At 50.8% G+C, this 23653-nt stretch overlaps 5 protein-coding genes across 5 annotated transcripts; 1 reads left to right on the plus strand and 4 right to left on the minus strand.

Moving 5' to 3' along the window:
- Positions 1-1756: 1756 nt before the first annotated feature.
- On the minus strand, positions 1757-6325 carry TrAFT101_004095 (uncharacterized protein). The gene is made up of 3 exons (XM_024909248.2): positions 4633-6325; positions 3517-4547; positions 1757-3444 (listed from the first exon to the last, which is right to left on the minus strand). The coding sequence occupies exons 1-3, from the start codon at positions 6097-6099 to the stop codon at positions 2253-2255; spliced, it is 3690 nt and encodes a 1229-aa protein (XP_024766132.2). The 5' UTR covers positions 6100-6325; the 3' UTR covers positions 1757-2252.
- TrAFT101_004096 (uncharacterized protein) lies at positions 6133-6636 on the minus strand (the record flags this gene model as incomplete). Its single annotated transcript, XM_066127070.1, has 2 exons — positions 6133-6450; positions 6532-6636. The coding sequence occupies 2 exons, from the start codon at positions 6634-6636 to the stop codon at positions 6133-6135; spliced, it is 423 nt and encodes a 140-aa protein (XP_065983178.1).
- A 2383-nt stretch (positions 6637-9019) lies between these two features.
- TrAFT101_004097 (uncharacterized protein) lies at positions 9020-11639 on the minus strand (the record flags this gene model as incomplete). The annotated part of the gene is made up of 2 exons (XM_024909247.1): positions 9020-11533; positions 11607-11639. The coding sequence occupies 2 exons, from the start codon at positions 11637-11639 to the stop codon at positions 9020-9022; spliced, it is 2547 nt and encodes an 848-aa protein (XP_024766131.1).
- Positions 11640-11747: 108 nt separating this feature from the next.
- On the minus strand, positions 11748-12989 carry TrAFT101_004098 (uncharacterized protein; the record flags this gene model as incomplete). Its single annotated transcript, XM_066127071.1, has 2 exons — positions 11748-11839; positions 12557-12989. 2 exons carry the CDS (start codon positions 12987-12989, stop codon positions 11748-11750), a joined length of 525 nt encoding a protein of 174 aa, XP_065983179.1.
- A 4060-nt stretch (positions 12990-17049) lies between these two features.
- On the plus strand, positions 17050-17837 carry TrAFT101_004099 (uncharacterized protein; the record flags this gene model as incomplete). Its single annotated transcript, XM_066127072.1, has 2 exons — positions 17050-17337; positions 17768-17837. Exons 1-2 carry the CDS (start codon positions 17198-17200, stop codon positions 17835-17837), a joined length of 210 nt encoding a protein of 69 aa, XP_065983180.1. The 5' UTR covers positions 17050-17197.
- Between the last annotated feature and the right edge of the window lie 5816 nt (positions 17838-23653).

Below are 23653 nucleotides of genomic sequence, written 5' to 3' on the forward strand. Positions count from 1 at the left end.
CGCTCGCTGATGCCAGCAGGAAAAAATGGTGCTAAAAAGCTCTGGGGGCGTGTTGTATCACGCTGATATCGAATCGAGCACTGCGTCCATTTGGCATGCGAGAGCCTGCATTGTGATATCACGAAGGAAAATGCCTGCATAAACCGCCATGCAGCCTCTCCTCTTCCGCCAATTCAGTTTTTTTTTTTTTTTTTTTTTTTTTTTTTCTTCCTGTCTCTGCATCATTGCCCGGAGTGAGTCAGCTCATGATGGAATGCTGCGCTCTCACATCACCGTCAGCCAGGGATAGGTACCTACCTAGCCTGCTGTAGCATCCCAAAACTGCTTCGGTAGCGTCCTTGTCCAGGCTCGTTAGTGGCCCCCTCGCTGAACTTAGTTTTGCACGTCTCCAGGCACTTTGGCCCAAGCCCAGGTTCCGGGTCCAGGGGGGGGGCCGCATCAGCCTTTTGGTGGCTTCGCAGCAGCGCAAAGAGACGAAAAATTCTATTACAGGTGCGCTTCGGCAGCCGCATTCGGGCGCTGCCCCTCCTGGAGCTCAGCAGCATCCAATGTCCAGATCCAGCCTAAGCGCTGGCTGCCTGTCCGGTCCACCATCTTCGTTCTCATGCTTCGAGCTCTGCATATGCTTACGACGGGCTATTACACATCCAGCACGGCGCACCAAGCATTGCACCAAGCACTGCAGACCAGTTTTTCCCAGCCTGTCTCCCTCCATCCCAAGTCCTCATCCCTTGTTTCTTCCAGCCTAGCTCCGGTGCCGTGCCGCCCACCCATTGGCCCATCAGCACCAGCCTAGAGCCGGCCGGAATCCGCAGCCTGTGGGCTTCTCATCCCCCTTCCTTCGTATCGCATCGCATCGCATCGCATCGCATCGCATTGGAAATGGAGACGGTTTTGTCACGGGATTTGGACCAGGGAGGAGGGGGCCAACTCCCCGAGTATATAGAAAAATAGAGGGGCTCTTATCTTGTTTGGTTTTATTTTACCTACTCCTATAATGCATCTTCAAAATATGCATCTTCGCCCTGCTTTTGTGAAGAAAAAACCTCCCCACGTCCGGCACCGGTGCCAAAAGAGAGGGAAAAAAAAAAAAAAAACGCCACGCAAGAACGGGTGTGTAGCCTCCGCAACCCGAGATTCTCGCTCCTCCCCCCCTTGGAGCCGCCGAAGCACGAAAAACCTGGATCGGAGGACGGCTTCCCACATCAGCCAATAGATACCCGCTCGCAGGTGCTATCAATATCTCATCGATTTACCAATCCCCGCTATTCTGCCTTGTTCCTCTTTTTCTCCTCCCCCCTCTCCTTCTCCTGTGGACAGAATATGCTCCCCCACCGTTCCTCAGAAGACCTCTTCTTTTTTTTAACCTGTCCTCTTACGGCTTCTACGGAGTTGCGGCGTAACGGATTCGTTGAAATAAGATTGCGAGTTTAATTCTATATCCACAATGTCATAATAAACTTAACAAATGACAGTCAGCAGCGACAATGGAAATTTCGAGCACAGCCTAAACGTTAATTCTTAGCATCATCGTACTATCATCCAACGCGTAATCTTTACCTAGACAGCTCCTTTCAACCCCGCCACCCCGCAGCGCAGAATTAAAATTAGCATGTGTAGGTACAGTACATGAGCTGTGGGAGGATTTGGTAGAGATGCTTTCAGCCTTGTTTTACCAAACGCCAAATCAGGCAGTCTGCAAAATTTTAATTTTCAAATAGCTTCAAGAGAGAAAAAAAAAAAAAAAAAAAAAAGGGTTTTATACATATTTGAGTCAAGGCCATTTGAATACGTTAATCCTACATATAAATAAAATAGTAATCCTTGTGTCTGCCCGATTATCATTGACCCTAGGGCCATTAAAAAACCAAATCCATTTCCTGCTCATCAAGCAACGCCCTCTCTGCTAAATTCCAGGCAGTCAACCTTTCGTCCTTTCAAAAAAGGAAAAAAAAAAAGAGAAATTAAAAAAGAAGAGACATCGTAAAAAATAAGCAAAGCAGACTGATGGGCCAGATTGCTAGGTGTATCAATAGAAGAAAAAAAAAAAAAAAAAAAAGAAACCAATGCTGTTATCTTTCCCGACGCCAAAGCCTTATATACCGATGCTTTCGTGATAAAGCGCTCAGTTGGAAGAAAAAAAAAAATAGTCGGAAATGAAAAGGAGAGAATAAAAGTCTCCTGGCAAACTTCATGAAAAAGCAAAATCCCTCAATCCTCTCCTTCGCCTAATCGCTCGTCCCAATGAGACCCTATCGTCTCCTAGTCGATGCTCTTCGCTTCCTGAGTCTACTCGCTTTACTCTTGGCGCTGTTACTGCCCGAGTTGTCCTTGGGCTCTTCTGCATCCATCACTGCCGCAGTCACTGTATCACCCATGTCGATGCCGAGATCTTTAAAGTCCTCGTCGTCAAGATCAGTCAAATCTTCGCTAAGCGTTCGCACTGCATCTCGACCAGCTGCCCAGTGTTCCTCGAGGATAGATGTGCCATGCGGCTCAAGCGCCCTCAGGTACCAGAGGACACCTCCTTCCGAAAGAGGGTCTGATGGTTCATTGCCCAGGCTTCCATTAGACTGGGGTGGTGTCGGCGGCCCTTCTTGAGATGGCGCGGCCATGACAACGAAGCTGCCGGTGCTGTTTGGAGGAGTTTCGGACGTAATGACCGAATTGACCCTTGCAGTTTTGACAGCCATCTCTTGTGTTATGCCGAGGCCCACTGCGGGACGGTTGGTCATAATGCCGAGACCAACAGTATTGACCTCGATACTATCACCTTCCTCCCTCCCTTCACCGTCATTGTCGTCGTCGTCGTCGTCGTCGTCGTCGTCGTCTTCTTCTTCTTCTTCTTCGTCGTCATCATCGTTCTCAGCAGTGTCCATGACGTCACCATCATTGGAAGTAATGCCGCTCTCGCCAGCCAGAGGTTCGCTTTTGACAGTGGCGTGGGGTTCGGAAGATGGGTCGGGCGCATCAAGCATGATGGTATCCTCGGCCCCATCATCCGGAACGCCATGTGCCGTGCCATTGACCTGTCGCCCAATGTCGATGCTGGCGTCTATAAGGGCTTCTAGCTCCTTTTGGAGACCTTCAGATGGCTTCGTAGAGATTTCTGATTCAACCTGCAGTGAGGTTTCCAGGAGCGGCTGCACTGCCTTGAGAATCCGCTTTCCAAGCTTGCGTCGCTCTCTAATATCTGCAAATTGTGCTGCCATAGTCGAGGTATTGTGGCTGTTGATGTCTGCTACCGGCGCCGGCGCCGCTTCTTCCTCTTCTATGCCCCTTGACCCATGCGGAGCAGATTTCAAGTTTTTGGGTATAGTCAAAATCCCATTGCTAATAACATCTCCGAGGTCTTGTGCAAATCCCAAAACATTGACGTAAACTCGCTTCTCAATGCTTGCCTGCAAGTCAGCCAGGCCGTCTGTGAAAAGTCCCTTATCCAGCCTAATCAGCGATGAATGGGTCAGTACAACGGGTGAATAGAGAGCATTTAAATGCGATACCATGATGACTTACGCAATTGCTTTTTCTACAACAGGCACCAAAAGCTTCGCTGTGGGGAAATAGCACTCATCCACAAAGTCTTGTTCTAGCTCGGCGGCATCCAGCTTGAGCTGTTCGCGCTGTACAATCTCTTCGGCAAGAACCTTGAGCTGTTCCAGCTCGTGGATAACGCCTTGAGCAAACTCGATACGGCGAGCCAGCCTTGCTTTGCCACTGGGGCCCATGGCAGCAAAGTTGCGTCTTGTCAACTCCATCGAAGAGAATGACTCCATCTGCAGCTGTAAACGCTTGAGAAGCGCGGCGCCCCTACGTGCCTCTCGCTTCAAGGTCCAATATCGACAGGCTTCGCTGAGGTAGTCTTTGCGTTTCCTAAAGGGGAATCGCTGGATAGATGCTTCGACGATGTCAAAGACAACCTGGGGGATGATGGGGGCTCCTGATGGCAGCTTCCATAGGTTTTTAGGAGCCTGTCCTTTCTTCTTATCGCCCAAAATGGCAAGGTTCTTAGCTCCCGTCATCTGGCTCTCATCCGGCGGATGATCCGTTATGGCGGTTCGGTGCTGCGCTGCAATGACATTCGCCATGGCTTGATTATCTGCCCAGATGCGCCCACGCATGTTCCTCTTATAAAACTTCTTCGCGGCCCTTGTCGCTTGGTGGACTTGATATTCTTGGGCATGGTCCGGTGGGCAGTGCTTGTCACAAAATGCCTTGAGGACCATGCTGCCGTCTAGAACAGCAAGGGTCCCTTGAACGGTTTTCATCTTGAGGAAAAGACGAGCCCTCCTTGCACAAGTGACATGGAAAGCTTGGTAGCAATTCTTGTTGCCACATTGGATGCAGGCGCCCATTCTTTGACGGCAGATGTAGCAGGTCAGCTTCCATCTGGTCTTGGGGACCTTCTCGACATCCATGACAGGCTCCATGAAGGTGTGGTTTCCCAAAGAGACTTCAGGAATCCACATGGCACAGAGTAAATGGGCCCATTTAGACGAATTCGTTTGCTTGAAAGCACCGTCTGTATTGGGGCAAAATATGCACGTCTAAGACAAGGAGAAAAATGGTTAGATCTAGAATTTCAAAATGCAGAGAGTCAAGGATAGATAGCAAGACGTAGGCGGCTCTTACCGGTATTCCACGACCGCATAGCTGGCATTTGCGACAGAGCCACTGGCCCTCCGGAATAAACGGCACACCATAACATTCCTGGTGTACTGCAAGGTTGCAGCCGTCACAGAAGACGATGGCGTTTGTGTTTTCGCAATCCCCATCATCACATATTGCGCATTTGCTGTCTGGCTCTTCGCCGCCGTGGGGCTCGCCATTGACGGCCACGGCAGAGCTAGAGCGTGGCCGGTGCGTCTGGGGCGGCTTTGGATTCGGCTTTGGTATTCTTCTCTCTAGAGCGTGCCACTCCTTTTCAATCTTGGTCATTGTAATTTCAAAGACCTCCCGGGTGATGGCTTCTAGCTCGTTTTGTTTACGTTGAGCATTATACTGCTCAAGCCACATGTCGTCTTGCTCATCCATATCATACTCAACACGACCAAGCCTTGACTGCTGTACATGGTCGTCACCGGCTGCCACTGAAAACTGGTCGAACTCGTCGTCTGCATTGCCATCGGTAGCTTTGATAAGCGTTCGTTCGGATCGGATAAAGTTGTCACTCTCTTGGTAGCCAACATTGCTCATGGCCTTGTCAACATATCGTGCCTGGCCAAAGGTCTTGCTTTCGAATAATTCGATACGGTTGGTTTTTCTATATGAGGGTAGTTTTAAATCGAGTCGTTCCTTGGGTGTCTGGTTTTGTATAGGGAGTATCTTGGGGGTTCTTGGTGTAGGAGCAAATTCTAAAGGACGGATATTATAAAAGCTGACGACTTCTCGAGTGGATCGACGAGGGCGTCTTGACGGGGTACCGGCAGCAGAGTCGTCTGCATCGGCCTCCGCACTTCGTGTTGCTTGGGGATTCGGCGTATTGCCCGTCGAAGCGGGGTTGACAGATTTGGACGGGGTCATGGAGTCCAGATGAGGCGTAGTAGGGGGCGGCGCATCTAGAGCTGGTGTGTTTGGCGCCTCCTGTGCGACGACCCCGTCAACGTCGTCGGCGGCAAATATAACAAACGGGAGCTCAATATCCAGGTTTGGATGAAACTCTTCCCAGCTACGCTCCTCGCGAGGCTTGTAGTCCTCGGCTTGCTTCACAGACGCAGCCATGGCCGCGGCCGACCCCCATCGCATCTCGTCACTATCTTCGTTCGCAGCAGTCCTCGCTCGTGTGCTTCTCTCTCGGCGTGGGGGGAGAGGTGAGCCTCCGTTGAGGGCAAGTCGAGCCGCACCAGATGTTCTCGATCGTGACCCGGCGTTGGATCGGGCTGTGTCAGGGGTCTGAATGGCGTCTGCGTCAAGATACCGTCCACCACCTCCAGGCCCTCCTGGAACGTAGCGACGCCGCTTGGGAGGTGGTTCGGAGGCGGCGGCGGCCGCCGCGAGGGAGGCTTGTCTGGCCGCACGCGCAGCGTTGGTGGTCCCTGGCGGACGGCCTCTGCGCCGCCCCGTGGGCGTTCGACGGGGCGTAGGTGAAGTCGGAGCCATGGCGTCCAGCAGATGGCGGCGTTTGCAGGCAGCTCAGGTCACGGCGCACAGCGGTTCGCAGGATCGATCACGGCGGAGGAAGGGCGGATGGGAGGCGAGTTTGCGAGACGGCGCGCACAGCAGGCTATCGGTTTCGATGGCCGCCGAGCAGGAGAAGGCCCCGAGATGGCAGCTGGAGCGCCACGGGTCATATGGCAAGGCAAACAGGCCCTCGTTGGCGAGCAGTCGATGGGCGATGGCAGCATCAGTGGACGACGTGACGTCGGCTGGCGGCTCTTGGGATCGGGGGCGAGCGAAAAACAGACAACGCGTGAAGGACATGCGCACGGACCACCAGCCCGTGGGCAGTGGCTGCAGGTCGCAACCGGTTTAGTCAGAAAGTCATGCTTTTCTATTTTAGGCTAAGCTCGATGCCGGCAAGCGAGTGCGTACCTGGAAAATCCGACTAGAATCGCATGTCTCCGTCGTCTTCGATTCAGCCTTGACAAAACTGGCAACGATGACAGCTGATATGATGTCGACCCCAGGACCAGCCATTTTGTTGGTGCTTAGTACACGGTATCTTTAGTTGCATCAGCCAATATACATGAAACCTCGACACGCTCTTCTCGGCACATCGCAGCGCTGCACGAGAGCAAGTCTGGAAAGCGGAGCCCGGCAGTTTAACCATCTCCATCCAGGCGACATGTACATACATACTTGGAGTAGTAGTATAAACTATATCTCATGCTACCACCGATTGTATCCATACAGCTGGTGCGATCCCCGGCTAGCCCCGTGAAAATCGCAACATGCTCTAGAGATGGTGCGTGTCGCAGCATCAACGGACGAGGCATAGCATTGATGTGCCATCTGAAAGATCGATCAATGGAACACCGAGAGGATGCCCAAAGAGTTCCAGAGCCCACATGCTATACTATTTCCACTACAATCCTCTTGATAACTTGGACCTCCTCCATTCGTATCATTCGTATCACATCTCACCCCCACACCCTCATGATCTGCCGCAAGCACTATAGCAAAAAAAACGTGGCAGATTAATCGGGCGCCCAGGGCCGAGGCGCATTACGGCTCCTCCCGGCTTTCACCAATCACACCTCGCCCCGTCAGAGAGCCGTCTCGGCGGCAGTTAATGCACGCACAAATGATGCGCCTCTGCGATCGATCCAAGGCGCCGGCCAGTTTAGATCGAGACAAAGAGTTCATTCGTTCCGCGTCCCGTGTCCCCCGCCCCTCCATAAGCTTCCCCCCTGGCCTCGTTTCTTGCGTCGGGCCACTGGTTCAATTCTTCGGATGGTCCGTTAGCATGAGCGTGTAATCACTACCTAGCACCTTTCACGTAATACTAGGTAATTCGATTATTCGATCACAGCCTGTGTCTCTCTCTCGTAATCTTCCTTCCTCTCTCTCTCAAACTTTAACCTCGAATCAAATTAATTGAATACAAAGAGCCATCTACTCAAGCAGTCAATTAGTATTTAACCAGACCTGGCGGTTGTCGCAAGTAAGTCATCAGCCTATACTACCTACTACCTACTATGTCTACCCAATATGAATAGCAACATGAGTATGGATATAATTCAATCGACTCCGGTCAAGATTCTATGCGTGTACTGTCGACATTGATTGATCAACTCAAATTTAGTAGCTTTGTGGTCGAGCTCTAAACTCTCTAGCGCTCAGGGATACAATTCACCTGAATGAACACATGTATATGTACTGTTCATCACATGAAAGGCCAGCGCCATAACGGATAGATCCTGCTTCTTCTTGACCGCCTCTATACCTTTACAAAGGCGCACCCACTAAGCCTCCTAGATCAACACATCTACCTAAGCAGCCAATGCAACGACAAAAAGCCCTTACGTGGCATATTCCAGGATCATTTTCTATTGCATACTACTAGGTTGAGCTTAGCAGACAGACACGGCAACCAAGTGGATATATCTCAGGCACTAGATATGTACCTGTATGTGGTGTATAGTCTTTTAGTCTTTAGTGTGCATTCAGAAGAGGCTTACGTACATGGTATTGCATCATACTGCCTGCAAGGTATTTTGCTTAAAGATGGGCTGACATATGTCAAGAGGGAAACCAACACAGTCACAAAGATAGAGAGGCGGCGGTATTACAACGTGGAAACTCGCATGTTTTGTCATTCTTCCATCAACAGCTCATCGAATCTATCTACTCGTTTTCCTGGCTTATGATAAACCCATCTCGACACTCGCGACGCTCAAGCACACCTTTCTTTCAAAGCAATAGAGTGTCGACCCAAAGCTGCAGGAGAGTGTGAGACACACACAAGCCTGGCCCCTCCTCGTCGTAACGCCGTTTCCAAGCTGAACAGAAAGAAAAGTTGCTCTTAGTTAAAGACAAAAGAAGAAAATCCATGCCAAAACAGAAAATTCATGCAACATTCATACGTGATAAGCCACTTTTGTTTTATCCTTCCCAGCCTCTGAACAGTGAAATTTGAGACAGCCATCCGAAAAAAGCGAAATAGAAATATCATTGGGGGAAAAGCAAGAGTTTCAAATAAAAGCCAAACAGCGACGGCAATCGTCGTTTCTTGCCGGGGCGCCTCAACCGCTATGCTCCATATATAAAAGAGAGAGAGAAACAAAGTACCAATCAAACCCTGCATCTGGAAAGAAAAGAAGGAAGGAGGAGAAGAAAAGGTTGAATAAATAGACAGACGAAGCAAAGGGCAGCTCAGGTTGATGTGCTTGTGTTGTTTTGTTGTTTTCCAAGCTGGCTGCGAAGAAAAGCGAGAATGTAGGGTTGAGAGGTAGAGATTGGAGAAAAATCCTATATAAAGACATAAAAAGGGTATTGGGGGTATCATTCAGAAATGGGTGTTGACCTAGGATGCTAGGCTCAAAATAAAAATAAAAACTCAGAACGCTCAACTAAGTTATCATGAGTGGCCTCCGTGAATGGCTTGCATCGGCGGCGCGTGGTGAGCGGGGGCATGAGCCGCCAGGAGCGCAGCAGTAGAGGGAGGCATATTTGGTGAGCCATAGACATTGTTGGCATCCCAGCTCTCTTCACTCAGTACGCTAAGATAGCCATCGCCAACCTTGTCACGTAGAGCCTCTATTTTGCGACGATAAATTTCGCCATTGGAATCCCAATCTTGAGGCTGGATATTGCCCGCACTAAAAGAAAAATCTGCATGAGCGTTCTCTATGGAGAAAGGGCTGGTGCCATAATCGGTGGGTTTTGCGTATGCAATAGGAGGCGAAGCCGGGGTACTGGATGCGCGCGAAGCTCTGTAATTTCTATCCACAGAGTTGGCAACGACTGAAGGAGATTCAATCGGGAATCTTAGGCTTTGCACGTCGATTGGCGAAGGCTGTGGGTTCTTGTCACTAGTTGAAAGATCGACGATACGTCGTTTTGTGTTTCTGCGACGCCGCGTCGAACTTGTGTTGGTTTCGCTGGCAACAGCCTTTGGAACCGGCCTCTCCTTGCGCAGGACAGTAGTTTCTCTGGCAGCACCGTAGACGACACTGGGCTTGCTTACATCGACACCTCGCACCTCAGTCACAACCGGCTTCACAACCGGAACCGACTCGGGAATCGGGACTCGGTCAGCGAGAATTCGCTTTTCAGAAGAGCTAGGGCCGCTGCCATCAATGACAATATCTTCGGTATATCCCGGTGTCAGACGAAACAAGTTGAAAATGGTCACACGATAATCTTTGTGCGTGCGGGTGAAGGGGTTGCCCTCGACCCAGATTTCACGAATTTCCGGAATGCCGGTCAAGCGTGCAAGCTCCTTGGGGTCTGTGAGCCGGTTATCTCTAAGGTCCAGCCTTTCCAAGGGATACAGCTTCTCGATCCCTGCAAGAGATTGGAGTCTATTGGCCCGGAGATTGAGGGCAGTAATAGCCGGCAGAGGGTTTCGGGTTAGAGAATGTAGCGAGTCAATCATGCAATGCGATAAGTTCAAGGCACGGAGAGCAGTGAGAGTGGAAAGACTGTCCGGAATTTGGCTGAAGAGGTTGGACGACAAGTCGAGGGAGAAGAGGGTATTGGATAGAGGGGCCAAGCTAGATGCAGGAATCGAGGTCATGGGGTTATCCGCTAAGCTGAGGTGCCTCAGAAAGCGCCATTTTGATGGGGGGAGAATGGTGGCTCCCAAAAGATTCCCAGAGCTACCCCTAGAATGGTGGTGGTACCAAGAGTCAGATAGGCTAGAGTTGGAACTCCCAGACCCAGAACGCCTAATTCTCTGCTGGGATCGGATGTGGTGGTTACGAGAGCTGGACGGGCGTGATGGAGAATGGCTTCTTGGCCGAGAGTCCTTGTTGAGAGATTGCGGTAGGTCATCCGTGGACTGTCTCCGCAAGGTACGGGCAGAGCCATCAGATGTGTTACCATCCTCGATAGCAGCCTCACTGGGGCCCATGGAGCCGACACGAAGCTCGCCAAGAGAGGCTCGAGGGTCCGGTGAGCCGGGCATTGAGCCAGGGACGGAGCTAGGGACCGATACCGACCGCGAAAACTCACGTCCTGACATGGGTGGGCTTTTTCGAGGGCTGTGGCTCCCGTTCCAGCTTGGTATTGAAGGTGAAGTCTGCGATTTGGATGTTCTGCGGCGTCTCTTATCCATGTCGTCCAAGACGATATCAATTAAGATATCAGCGGGGTCTTCTATCCCAGCATGTTTGACCGTAAGCGAGCGAAGCTGGTCGGCCATGCGGTCCCAGCCAAAGAATTGACGAAAGTCGATGTTGCTCACTTCCAGTGCCTGGACATTTTTGAAAATGTAGAGAGGAACCGCAGAGTCAAAGGGAAACTCTTCATAGCCCTTGATGAGGCGAGCACGCCAATCAGGGGCCAACCGAAGGCATGGGATCTTGGTGAAGGCGGAATACAAATATTTCATGTCAGCCTCCAGGGCCGCCTTTTGACGCTCCGTCCGGGCGGCGGATATGCTAGCACCGATGCTGAAGCTTGTCCACAAGGCAGACATGCCAGACATGACGCTCCGAATGCTCGTGACGGAGTGTATTGAGCCAACATCTGAGCTATGGCTTCTAGACCGCTGGGTATTGCTTAGAAATGACACGTAATTTGCAGACGATGAGCTGTCGTGAAGGTCTTCTAAGCGAACTTTCATGGGGCCCACATTAATACCCAATTCTTCGAAGCGAGAGAGGAGGTAGAAAAGATGGTGGGGGGTCAGAGCCAGCTTTGCAGACTTGACATTGTGAGAGGTAAAGTTGAGAGGCCCAAGAGATAGGGCAGCGGCCAGCGAGCCGGTAGTAGACACAGCGGTCGAAGGACGCTCGGGAAACGTCGGAGACTGCGAAAGCGTGGCAGAACTCGTGCTTTGCGTGGCTCGATGACGCACCTCGCGGCGCTGGAACTGCAGAGCATTGGCAAGAGCCTTTTCGTGCGTGCGTACAAACGCAGCAAGTTGCTGTTGTCCAAGTTAGCATGCTTTATACGTCCTCTTCCATCAACAGCGAAAATTGCAAGGGAAGCGTATGTACCTTGATGAATAATCCTCCGTCTTCTGAATCCATTTTTGAAGTTTTCAGGATCATATAGACATGGAGGTTGAAGAATAGACTGTAGTTATATGTATATCGGCGGTAAAGGAACGGCAGAAGAGCGTCGTGAGTGCCTAATCTCTAACTCCGCAAAGTCTTCGATGATCGACTCTCTTTGTCTCTTTCTCGAAAAACAAAATGAATATCCCTGAGGTGCAAAAACCCAAGCCACACTATGTATCAATTCGTTAGCGATGGAACGAGAAAGAACGGTATTAACTAGTGCAGTGGAATATGATGGAAGGAGGGGGAGAAGGACGATTAAAGAAGAGTTATGCGTACATCCAGGATGTAACACCGGAGAGAGGGGGGGGGGGGGGGGGGGGGGCGGGATTCAACAGATGCCGAGACAGGAGACTTTCACAGAAGCACGAACAAACTATGTCATCTGCTGATGGAGCAACGGCGGAAGAGGCGATTGCCTTATCAGCACGCCTGTCTCCCAACTCATAAACGCAGAGAGGCCTCACTAGCATCCAGCCGTCACAGAGGACAGAAAGGGGACGAAGCACCCGAAGGAAGACACCAACCAGGGCATGCAAGAAGTGGTTATCGCCAGGGTTACTGCTAACTGGCTGCAACGAAACACACGAGATAACAGCCAAGACGCTGCCAAGAGGGAAGTCGTACGCGAAAGGCAAAATAAGAAGAAAACGAGGGTTTGTACGAGGCAGGTGGTGGTGGTTGGACAGTGGGTAGCGATTTTGGCCTGAGGAGTTGTTTGAGGGAGAGCATCATTGGGAGGGTGGTGACTCTCTCCCTCTGTCTTCTTCGGCGGCAGAGGCAAGATAGGCAGAGGCAAACATGATCGAGCAGAGCAAGGCAGAGAGGAGCGATAACAGATAGTCTAGCAGGGAAAAAAAAAAAAAAGGCAGCGTGTCGTGACTCACCTTGGGAGAAGAAGAGATGGCGGAATTGGGTGACGCCTCGCAACGGCAAGAAGAAGAATAAAATACAACAGGCGACGAGGCTCGGCGGCAGGTCGGAGAAGAGAAGGAACACAAAGACCGGTCGTCGTGGAAGGGCGAAGCCGAATCTGCCGGCAGATACGCAGGCTTCGAGATGGCGCGAGGCTTTCAGCGTCTGCTTCTGCTCTTGACTTGGCCTCGCAGACAAGACCTGGCGTTGCCTGTTGCAAATGCAAAGCCTTGCGCGGTTGAGCAGACGAAGGGAAAAGGATCCAGAGGCAGAGATGGAGGGGTCTTGGGATCTGGACGTCTCTGCTATAATAACAAAAGCGCCTGCCACAGCGCAGCGCAGCGGGCGGTGGGCCTGCGACAGGGCCCTCCAGAGGCCTGCTGATTGGGGAGGGTCACAGGTCATCTCGCGGGTTAGCTGGGGGGTGGGCCGCCAAGTACCCGTTACTTTGGCCTGCCATTGGGAGCTACGCAGCGTTCTAAGCCAAGTTGCCGCGCTCACGCTTCAGTGCGCTGCACCAATCAGTCGCGGCAGACGGCCAGCGTGAATGCAGGCCCAGTTGAGCGGTTTGCGCAGCCGTTGTCCTTGGTTGACAATTGAGCCCACAGATACGTAGTGTGAGATGGGATCCAGCGTTAGTCGCAGGAACGACGTCAGGTCGTGATGGGGTTCTCTCCGCCTGATGGGTGCTTCTTAGAATTTTTCTCTCCCTCTTCTTTCCTATTCTCTGGGTTCGCAAGTTCAGAATCAAAATGTCTTATCGCTTCGCCTCTTGGTCGATAGACGACGCATAGAGTGCTGCCCGCATGTACCAGTACTTTCTACCACTATCCCGGCAGTGGCGCTAATCTATGGAGCCCAGAAGGACAGGGACTGCGGAGGTCCCTCTCTGCCTGGTAGACTTGTGCGAAAGAAAAAAAAAAGTTGTACGCTAATAAAAGTACTAGGAAGATAAGGAAAAATAACAGCAAGTTGAAAAAAAATAGCTCGAGACATTAACGATGCCTCTGAGACTCATACACAGCCTTCAAAATGCTCGAATCCAGAAGCGCCTTCCTCTCCGCTGCAGCACAGCGCGGCGCGCAGCATCCAACTGCAATACACGCAGAGGGGACATTGCCTACGGAGCAGGGAGGCTCGCCAAGTCTCCAATCACTGAGATCAAAAAGTGGTGGTGGTTTGGAGGGTCCATCCATCATCATGTGGGGGTCCTTTCTTTTTGGCGCCAGCAGGGATTAACCCTTGAAGGCTGCAGCGAGGCGCAACCCGTAAATGACGAGTTTGGCTACGCAAAACACAGCGGAGTGACGAAGTGATGGACTCGTTTCAAAGTCTGCACGCCAATCGCGAGGCCAGCGACCCTCTGCCCATCGTCATCGTCGCCGTCGACATGTCTCTTGGTGTTTATGCCGCTTCGTCCAAACCGTTTTTATTTTGACTTTCCAAGGAATGGCTAGCAGCTTTCTAGAAGCCACATCGCCAGAATTCCGTCCCTCCACGCGAAATACAGAGAGCACACGACCCGTCTGCGGCTGACAACAGCCCACCACCACCCCAGCTCGCGGAGGTCTCGTCTCCCTGAGCTACATGCTCTGTGGTCGGGTCTATTGCCCAGCCCAGCCTAACATTCGCTGCCTCCCTTGCTTTGTCTCGCACGCCACACCAGCAGCCAGATCCGACCGGGGGCGCTGCTGATTGGGCAGCGCCCTTCTATCGCCATTTTAGGCTCGAGATCGCTGAGAGCCACTCCCTGCTCGCAGCCGCCGATGGTGTCTTGCGAGGTCCCAGATACATGTGCCGCTCTGTCATGGGACTGGTCCGGCGCGCGGAGGCTGCGAGACATTGCCCAGCTGCTCTCCAGGAGACAATGTAGCTGTTGACTGGACGCCCGGTCAACGCCACATGTTGTCTGTCTGTGTACGCATGTGTTTCGTGCCATCCCTACAGCATCTGAGGCCAAGGGGGCGCATAGGAATATCGGGAATTTGGATGGTTGCAGCTACGAGATGCTATTGCTCGGAATGCGCTCGCCGAATCGCCCCAGACCGGCCATCCCCTGTCAACGCTCCTGTCGTACCATGAATCCATTCGTCTCTTTTTCGGTCGGCGCCTTGCCCGCAAGCAGGGACGCCGCTGCCGAAGCCGTACCTGGCCTGTCCAGCCATCGTCCACGGCCATAACGAGACCCCAAGTTACTATGGTGACCCTCAGCTTTAACTCAACTGTCTGTGCTCCAGCGGACGGACCAGTAACACTAGCAGCAGCAGTATCCGTAATGGCGCAACTATGCGACAGGGTCTATGCTTGCATGATAAACAATTTTAGAGCCTACAAGCACTATAAAAAAAAAATTGGGCGCTCAATGCCGTCACTGCAAGACAAGTATCTGCTACTAGTCGCCTTTATTTTCTCATTGGGCAGTGACAGTTACAGCGGTAGCCGCGCCGTACTAGCAGCCTCGGCGTCCATCACTGACTGACCTTGGCTCAGACTCCGCAGCAAACGTACGTGCTTACGGCTCGGGTTTCAGAGCATCATGCCATCGCCTTGGACTTGTGGGATGTTGGCCATTGTCAAAGCAAAAAATAGCCGCATAGATGGCAGTTGGCTCGTAGATGGATGGCATGGTTCTACCGACATCGTCCATCTCTGGCGAGAAGAAGACGGATCGTGAGTCTTGTCCTCAGCTGATGACCCAGAGACCGTAACAGATCATGGCATGAATCGCGCCGTTTTCCCAAAGAGAGTCGACGGAATCGACAAATGCAAGTCCACTTGCGGCATATTGCGGCATAAAGCGCAGCTTTGACAGATCTCCCAGGAGGAGAAAAGACGTCATTGCAACTGTTACGTGATGAGAACAACTCCAACGTATGATGCCTCTCAGGCGTATTCCTCGATCCCGCCCAGCATCATTCTACGACCCGTCCTGTGCAGTGCAGGACCTACCTATCAACCAAGTCCAATCGTATTAGTAGTAGTATTCAACACTCCCGTAGCGCCGTTGTAGATGGAGCGCACGAGATCTTAGCGGTTAGTGGGGTCTGCGCCATATTGTGTACAAGTATGTGCAGTACAGTAGCTGGTGCTTGGGACTCTGTACCTACAGCCAGCACCGCTTCGCGCTCTACTCGATCCAACGTCGAAAAATGTTCCGCGCCGGGCCGGCCTGTTCCTGCTTTGTGCCTCCCAGCTAAAACTGCCAAAGCCGAGTCGGTTTTGTTCCCTTCTTCCATCGACATGTATCACACACTTGCAGCCAGGCGAGCTGGTCCAAGGTCCGATCGCTGCGCCGGGATGCCAGACAGCATGTCGGAGTGAGGCTAGCCTCGCGGCCATTTCTGGTGCGAACCCGCTTTGGCGTTGCGCACGCCTACGGGATATGCACGACGCGCCTCTTTGAGATGAAAAGATGGTGGGCCTGGAAATTGCCAGCCCGCTTTTCGAGCGCCACCACCAGTGCCTCGACTGTCGCTAAACTTAGCGCAAGTAGGGGTTGCGGTCGTTTTTGCTGCCCCGCCCGCCTTCCCGAATGACATGCCCGTCACGGGCCACGCGCCGCCAAACCCGAAGAAAAAGAAAAAGCGACACCACGGGCAGAGACATGATCTATCCACGAGACTCTCTGATATCCGATGCTGTGGTCAGCATGTTCCATTGCGCGCGACAGCTCCTCCTCAAGCACGCACAGAGACGCAACGTGTAGTCGTCGAGGTAGTTGTCGGGCCACACGTCTCACTCGCTCCTCTCCAACAAACTCCCCCACACAATGGATTCCCTTATGTAGCGGAATACTACCACGGATGATGGAAGCTCGCAGGAAGAAAAGCAGATGCTCTCTTCGCATCCCGCCTCTGCACAGCAATCTGCATCTAGCCTCGAAAGGCTATGTCATATCTCCACCGGCGATGTAGCCTCGTTGTTTGATTGGGAGGCATGGATGTCACTCCGATGACAGGGTATCGCGCAGAGCCCCCACCCAGCAGCAAAGATGAGATACGACCAACCATCGACCTGAAGCAGACGCTTTTTATGATAAAAGACAAAAGGACAACGCCGTCTCGTCTCAGACGAAGCGAGAGACGGTTGCGTCCAACGCATCTGTGCCAGCGCCCCCTTGCGCGTCTTCTTCCGGAAATGAGGCAAAAGATGGGCGGTCCAAGACCCTCCGCCCACAATCCGGTGTTTCGTGCTCGCAGTTCGTGCCTCTGTCTGCTCTGTCATCGCTGGTTGGGAACAGCCACAGTGACCTGCAAGTATATCTCAGACATGGCGCGCCATGATTTTCAGCCGCTTCTCGCTAGCACGACTGTTTGGCCTGAACCCGACTTTTTGAAAGACTTTCCGCAGGAATACCATTTCAACAGGAATACCATTTCCACGTTTAGCTAAACGCTCGTATCAGCGATCGGCGCTCGCTCTCCTCGTACCAGTATCTTTGACATGACTCTGCAAGAGCACAAGTGTCTGACTAAGAAGCACCGTTGACTGTGATGCTATTCTGATCGCTCGACGGTCGAGCGAGCGATTCATACCTGGATCGCGAATCTCTTAGTTTGCCCCCTCCACGCCCGCTCCCCTCCATTCACTCTCATGTTTAATGTCCCGTCAAGATGCACGGCATGCCGGACACAGTCCGTGCCACACCACCTCACTCTCCATTCAATGCGGCTGGAATCGCGCTCACCGCCTCGAGAGTGTATGTGCGCGACGGCGACGGCGATGTGCTTGGCGCCCATGCCATGACGATAGGGTAGCTTAGCCTCAGCTCAGCCATCAGTCGTGCTCGTACATACTTAGCCATTGCACCAATTTTTTTTTTTTTTTTTTTTTTTTTTTTTTTTGCGTTCGCTTTCCTTCCTCCTCCTACCCCTCCACCCAGTCTCAATGAGGTGTGAGAACTTCCGCAACGAGTAATTGAAAAACGGCCCTATACGCTGCTGGATGCGCGTTACGACGATGCTCGTCTAGGCGCCTAGCCAGAGTCTGGACCATTGTGAGACACCCGAAAGGCGTCAGCTTGCCACCCTGCGCACAATGTCTGGCACTATGCAAAGCCACCTCTTGGCTGCTTTGTCTTGCCTCAGATAAGCACGCTTTCTGTCACTCGTCGACTTTTGATATTGTGCTTTTTTATTGGGGGGTTACGTGGTGCTGTCCTCTTGCGCAGCCAATAGAAACAGGAGTGTTTATGAGAAGCGAAAACGTAAATTTGAAGCCCGCGCTTATGGCTTAACGCTGAAAGAAGCATAAACGACCAGCACGGTGACGAATCATTCATGTCGCACGCATGGCGTCTTCTCTTTCTTCGCGCTGGCAATTCCCCATCAACTCCATTCATATAATAGGCCCGAGGTGGGCTTTCGGATCATCCCATCATATGAAATTGGAGCGCTGGTATGACCCCAGAGAGTGTATCCTCCATCCAAAATGCTGGGGTAATGTTTCGACGTCACACCAACTGCCCACGCATATTAGTTCCAGCAACGACTTCAGTATTGCCCTCTTTGTATAGTCCTAATTGACCGCCCGGCATAGTAGCGTCGTGATAGTGGTAGTGCGATGGTGGTCGCAGTAAACTGCCACTGCTACTACATGCGACATCTGAGCGACGATCCTTGACCGGGACCCTGATAGCCTGATACCCTGATACGTTATGTGCAGGATCAACACCCTTTGTACAGCCGAAAGACCCCGAATTCTCCAACTACCGACGGAGATCGTTTTGTCACCGTTCGTTCAAGGTGAGCCCTTGATACCTAGTTCAGCGATCGTCAGCTCCGAAGACATGCACTACTAGCCACTCTCAAAACCAGTAGACACTGCCTTGGAAGAATACTACACTACACAACTAATAGATAGTATAAGTTTGTTGTCTTACATGGACTTGAACTACATACTAGTATCTCCAAAGGTTTCTAGACCGATGCGTTGTTGGCTTGCCCCTCCGAGCTGTCTATGGACGAGATGATCAACGCGCCCCACTGCCTTAGCTTCTCTTACTACGACAAACTTAGACGAGCCTACGTCCATCCAAGGGCATCTAAGAAGAGTACATCACGTCTTTGGGCCTTTTGCTACGATGTACAAGGCCATTAGACGAGCTGTTTAACCCAGAAATGTCTCTTGGCTCGGCTTTTGACAAACAAACCAGCCAATGGAACGCCGATCACTCTTCAGACGCTGGTACCGCAGAATCCTTTTTCTTTTCTTTTTTTCCCTCTTTCACGAGCTAATGAGCTCGAATCTGTGTTTGCTTCCCAGGATTTGCTCTTGGCGCGGTACGAGCGGCTGTTCCATAAATATCACCAGCGGATCCAAGCGACACATGACTCCAAAGTGGACATTCCAGCGTCGACGTCTACGGCATTTTACGGTTTCCCATTCCCTCCGGCGTCTACTCCGTCCTGCTCCCCTTCTGGCACACCGCTGCACCCCCCCAAAGACTTCGTCAAGACCAGCGGCAGCGGCCAATATTGGCCATTAAACGAACAGCTGCGGATAAGGGCCCTCAGGTAGCCTCCGCAGTCTGGGAATAGATGCATGTCTGGACTCAAGCCCGTGCGTCATACCTGCCCATCTGGTCTTCATGCTTCTGCTGGGCTAATGCACGAATGCTGCCTAGGCCGCAAATCGTGGTGGAACGGGCAGACCCTTGGTTGGCTAGAAAGAAAACCGGCATCTTCTCTCTTATCAGTTTTTCGTCCTTGCTGCGGGGGATCGTCGGCGCGCGCCTGCACCATGACCGAGAGAATGCAAAGCAAGGTAAAATACGCCACTTCTCAAGGGGTCTCGGCCTTTGTACCTTTTGCGATCTCAGATCGAAGGGAAAGAATTCCTCGATGATCTCAGCAGACAGAATTCAAGCTAATTGTTCGCGTGTGATTATGATTGAGAGATTGTGTAACGCCGCGATCTACACCGACCAGCCATCAAGAGGCTGGTGGTGGCAGTCATAACAGCGGTGAGAGAGGTTTGCGCTCCACGAGCAATTCTTTTTTTTTGCCTCTCTGCTGTAATATTCCTTCTGGTAGGTGTGGTTAGGATGGGCCTCTCCGCCAATTAAATGCATCTTCTAGCACTAATACTGTAATATGCAGAGTCGGGCCAGAAGGAATCGCCGCGTAGTGCATCTGCCACTCCATGCTTGGCCTCGATGGTGTCAGTGGCAGTAGTACGGTGCTATTTGCTAGTGGTATATGCGAGATATGCGAGCGATGGGGTGTGCGAGGCCCCTCTGACGATAAAAGAACACTTAGCTCGAGAGCTAGGGCGCTTTCTCCCCCCACGCAGAGATCGAAGCGTGATGCTGAAGATTTTTCTTCTTCTTTTCCTTCGAAAGGGCTTCTTGGTTAGTATAGTTCGTAATAGGCATAGAATACTCCGTAGTTGTTCTAATTTTGTCCAACTTGATAACTGAGATCCTATGTATAATACACGATAGCGCTGATAGAGAGTTTGCACTACGGAGCGGATTAATCTGATCCGGCTGACCAGAGTCGCTTTCTTTGCATTGGCGCGGACGCGTTTGCAGTACGATTACGAACATGTAACTTGGCTACCCGGTATTATGAGGTGATAAAGGCGTCTCGATGGGCTATCAAAACCGTTCTGAGGTTTTTATGAGCGTAAGATGTTAGAGGCTCATCTCTTTGATCTTGTAAGGATCTGGGAATTGGCTGTGTTGTGACTGCTATCCGAAGACAGTAAAGCCACGTAATATGCGTGGAGTTATCGAAATTTGAGTTGTCTTGCACGAGTAGAATCATCACATACACATTGCAAACATAAGATAACTTATAATAGGAAAAGATTAGGTAATTGTAGAGCATCTACCTAGTATGCTCTCAGATTCTAAATTAAATTAGCGACGGTAACCATACTTGTGGCTTAGAAAGAAGAAGGCACTTTCGAGCTGTTTGAAGAGAATGTGTCTTTTGAGTCAGTAGCCCTTGAAATGCCATTGTCCGTGATCATAATGAGGCCTTTGTAGATGAAGGTTCAGTATTTCAATTTGGCGCGTTATTGCTGCTTTTAATTATTAGAGAGTGATGATGGTCTCTGGCATCTTCAAACTTGTTTTATGAGCACAATGTGTCTTTTGAGTCAGCAATCCTTGTACGCATTCAAATTCATAATAATCGGGTGACTGCAGACAGGAGTTCAAAATGTGCAATGCAGTGCGACAACAGTAACCGTATTCAATTTTCAGAGAGTGGTGATTATCTTGGGCGGTTTTGGGCTGTCTGGTGAGAATAATGCGTCCCTCAAGCCAACAGTCTCTTTATTTATGCATCTTGCGTGATCATAACTACATAGCTGCTGGTGGGATTCAAAAATTCCATGTAGTGTGGTAAAGGTCACTATTTTCCGAGTTTGAAGTGTGATATTGGCCTTTGGTGCCTTTGGACTGCTTGAAGAGTATGATTTGTCTTCCGGATCAGCAGTTCTTTATGTGCATCTTCCGCAAGCACCTACCGAATTCTCAAGATATTCCTCTGTTTATCATGACGCAATAGAAAAACATCTTTGAAAGAAGCTGATCTGTGCCATAATGTGCCTGTGCATGGCATTTCTTATCTTCGAGGCTGAGGTAATATCCATCTCCACCAACCACATCATGACTCGATTAACCGAACATTGCCGAACTTATATGGTGCATTTGCCAGACGATTATGGAGTGAAAAAAAAAAAGAGATAAAGGGATGAAACAGTACATATTATTTATTTGTTCGGAGTGCAGGGAATATCGTAGATTGGTGATTAATGCCTGTGTTGGGAGTCTGCTTCCTTGTTTGATGTTAGACTCTGATTATGCCGCTGGCGTTGAGCTATCCGCCTCCTTTCGCTCTTCAATGAAGTTAATTTTGAAAATATAATACACGTACCTTAATTGATCGTTTTCGGCGGAAGCGGGAACAAATAGCGGACCCTAACGAACTAGCATGACCGTTTAGCCCAAGAGGCACGTATGATTCATTGGTTTTTTTGGTCTTTGGTTGCGTGAGTTTTGAAAATTTTACCAGCGTGAACGAAAATGTTAGTGGCGCAAAGGAAATTTAAGAGCTTTACAAACTTTTAAATGAAAAAGGGGGTGGCGACAGGATCGTAAGATTCTATTCGCTCTTCCAGCTGAACAGGTAGGCGAGGCAAGGGTGCCTCGTGCCAAAGCTACTAAGAAGCGTCCATTACAGAACCACATAAATTTTGCTTTTGGTGATGGTGGCGTTCGTTTGTGACTTGTAGCTTCACCACATGTCCATGGATATTGGACCGGATTCCACGGAGGCGAGCTGCATTGAGCATGATAGAGCGGGAGTCTAGACACATTCCGGCGGGTATCTCCCGCAGACCTCGTGATAATCTGACGGGAGCATTAATGTTTCGTCTCAATCGAGAAGGCCAAGAAGAGATAGCAGGTTTATTTCTCCACCGAAGGAGATACTAATTAATGTATTGTATCATTTAGAGCTGGAAAACAAATTTCACGCCCACCAACTATCTGAGTCAGGATTCTAATCAAAACGTACGATCTGATGGATAAGTTGCTATCTTCGAATAGAACGGCTCCTGTTGTCCGTCATCGGAGCGCTCCTTGCTGCTGTTGATACAAGGGGGCATTTAGTTTCATCAATCGCTGCAGCCCATCGCAGGTGACAGATATTGCCGCCCGACTCATACGAGCTGCAGGGAATTATGGAGTAGAGGGACCGGCACTGATCCTGCGGCTCTTCACAACGAGGCTAGGGATGGGTCTAGACGATCGAGGCTATTATTTTAATCGAACTCGGTAAATTTGAATATTTATTCTCGCTAAATTACTAAGCACCATCCACCTTGGACGACACGGGTCTGACGGCTGCTTGAGCATCATATCATATCTGTACGCGGATGAAAGAACTCAACACCGAGACGCACTTGAGTACATTGGTGTAGCATGCGTATCGCCCTAACAAGTGTGGCAACAAATTGAAGAAGAAGAAATCAAATTTTGCAGGTCGATTGATAAGTCAGGGAGCAGGCTCAGAGGCAGCCCGGGCCAGTTCGGCTAAGGAGAGATACGGAATACTACCAAGATAGTAATAAGGCTGTTTTTAGCCTCAGAGCCACATACCTGATTGGGAAGATAAGTAAAATTGGATACACACGCTTAAAATCGAAGAGATAGGCACCGTGGCGTTTTTTACACTTCTAGAACCTTTTCTTTCTTTCTTTCTTTGCAATAGCCGAGGGCATCTGCCTGATGTCACCTTAAATCACGCTGAGTTCGCCCTGCTGCTGCAGAGCAAAACGTTCTGTTCGTTTCTCTTTGCAAATGTTCTGCAAATTCGTCAACATGATTACTTTCATCTATTCCCTTGCCTTTGGCTTTTCTTTTGGCTCAAAATGATGTATGCACCATGTCGTCACGCAGGTTTGAAATGGGATTCCCTGCATACCATCGTGATCACATAGTCGCAGCCCTACCATAGCATCGACAACCGATTCCGTTATTCCGGCAACGGGCCCACTTTTACGGAGGGCTGTACCGAAAACCCAGCTGCCGAATGCTTCGACGTATTTTTCCACAAGAAAAGAGCTCTGGAGCTTTTCCAGCCCTGAAAAAATGAGGGGAAAGCTGGTTGTGGATGACAGTTTTAAGCAAAATACCTTGTTTCGACCCCTGGGCCCGATGCCTCATGATCTCGACGGCTAGTAGAGCGGCACATGGCTTGCGAGGCACGGCTGCGAGACACGGCAGACGCTGGGCAGTACAAGTATGCTGCTGCACCAAGTCTGTGGCACTAGCTCCCTTTGGGTGGGAATAATTCTGGAGCCCAGTAGTTTATTTCTATTCCCGGGACCCACTTGCTGTATCTAAATCCGGCTAAGCTCCTGCGGCAGGGCTTGCCGATAAGCCACTCAGGCTTCTGGATTTTGGCCGCTGCGGATGCGCTTTCCTTTTATGGCTGTTTCTTAATGAGTTTATCACGTTTGTTGCTCGGCTTCATCCGTGGCAGCCAATCACAGCGCTTGATCGCCCCGCTATTGAATATTTTTTGTATTTTTTTTTTCTTGCGTGCAGCAGG

The sequence above is a fragment of the Trichoderma asperellum genome, chromosome 2 (assembly GCF_020647865.1).
Source record: "Trichoderma asperellum chromosome 2, complete sequence".
In the NCBI taxonomy this organism is placed as follows: domain Eukaryota; kingdom Fungi; phylum Ascomycota; class Sordariomycetes; order Hypocreales; family Hypocreaceae; genus Trichoderma; species Trichoderma asperellum.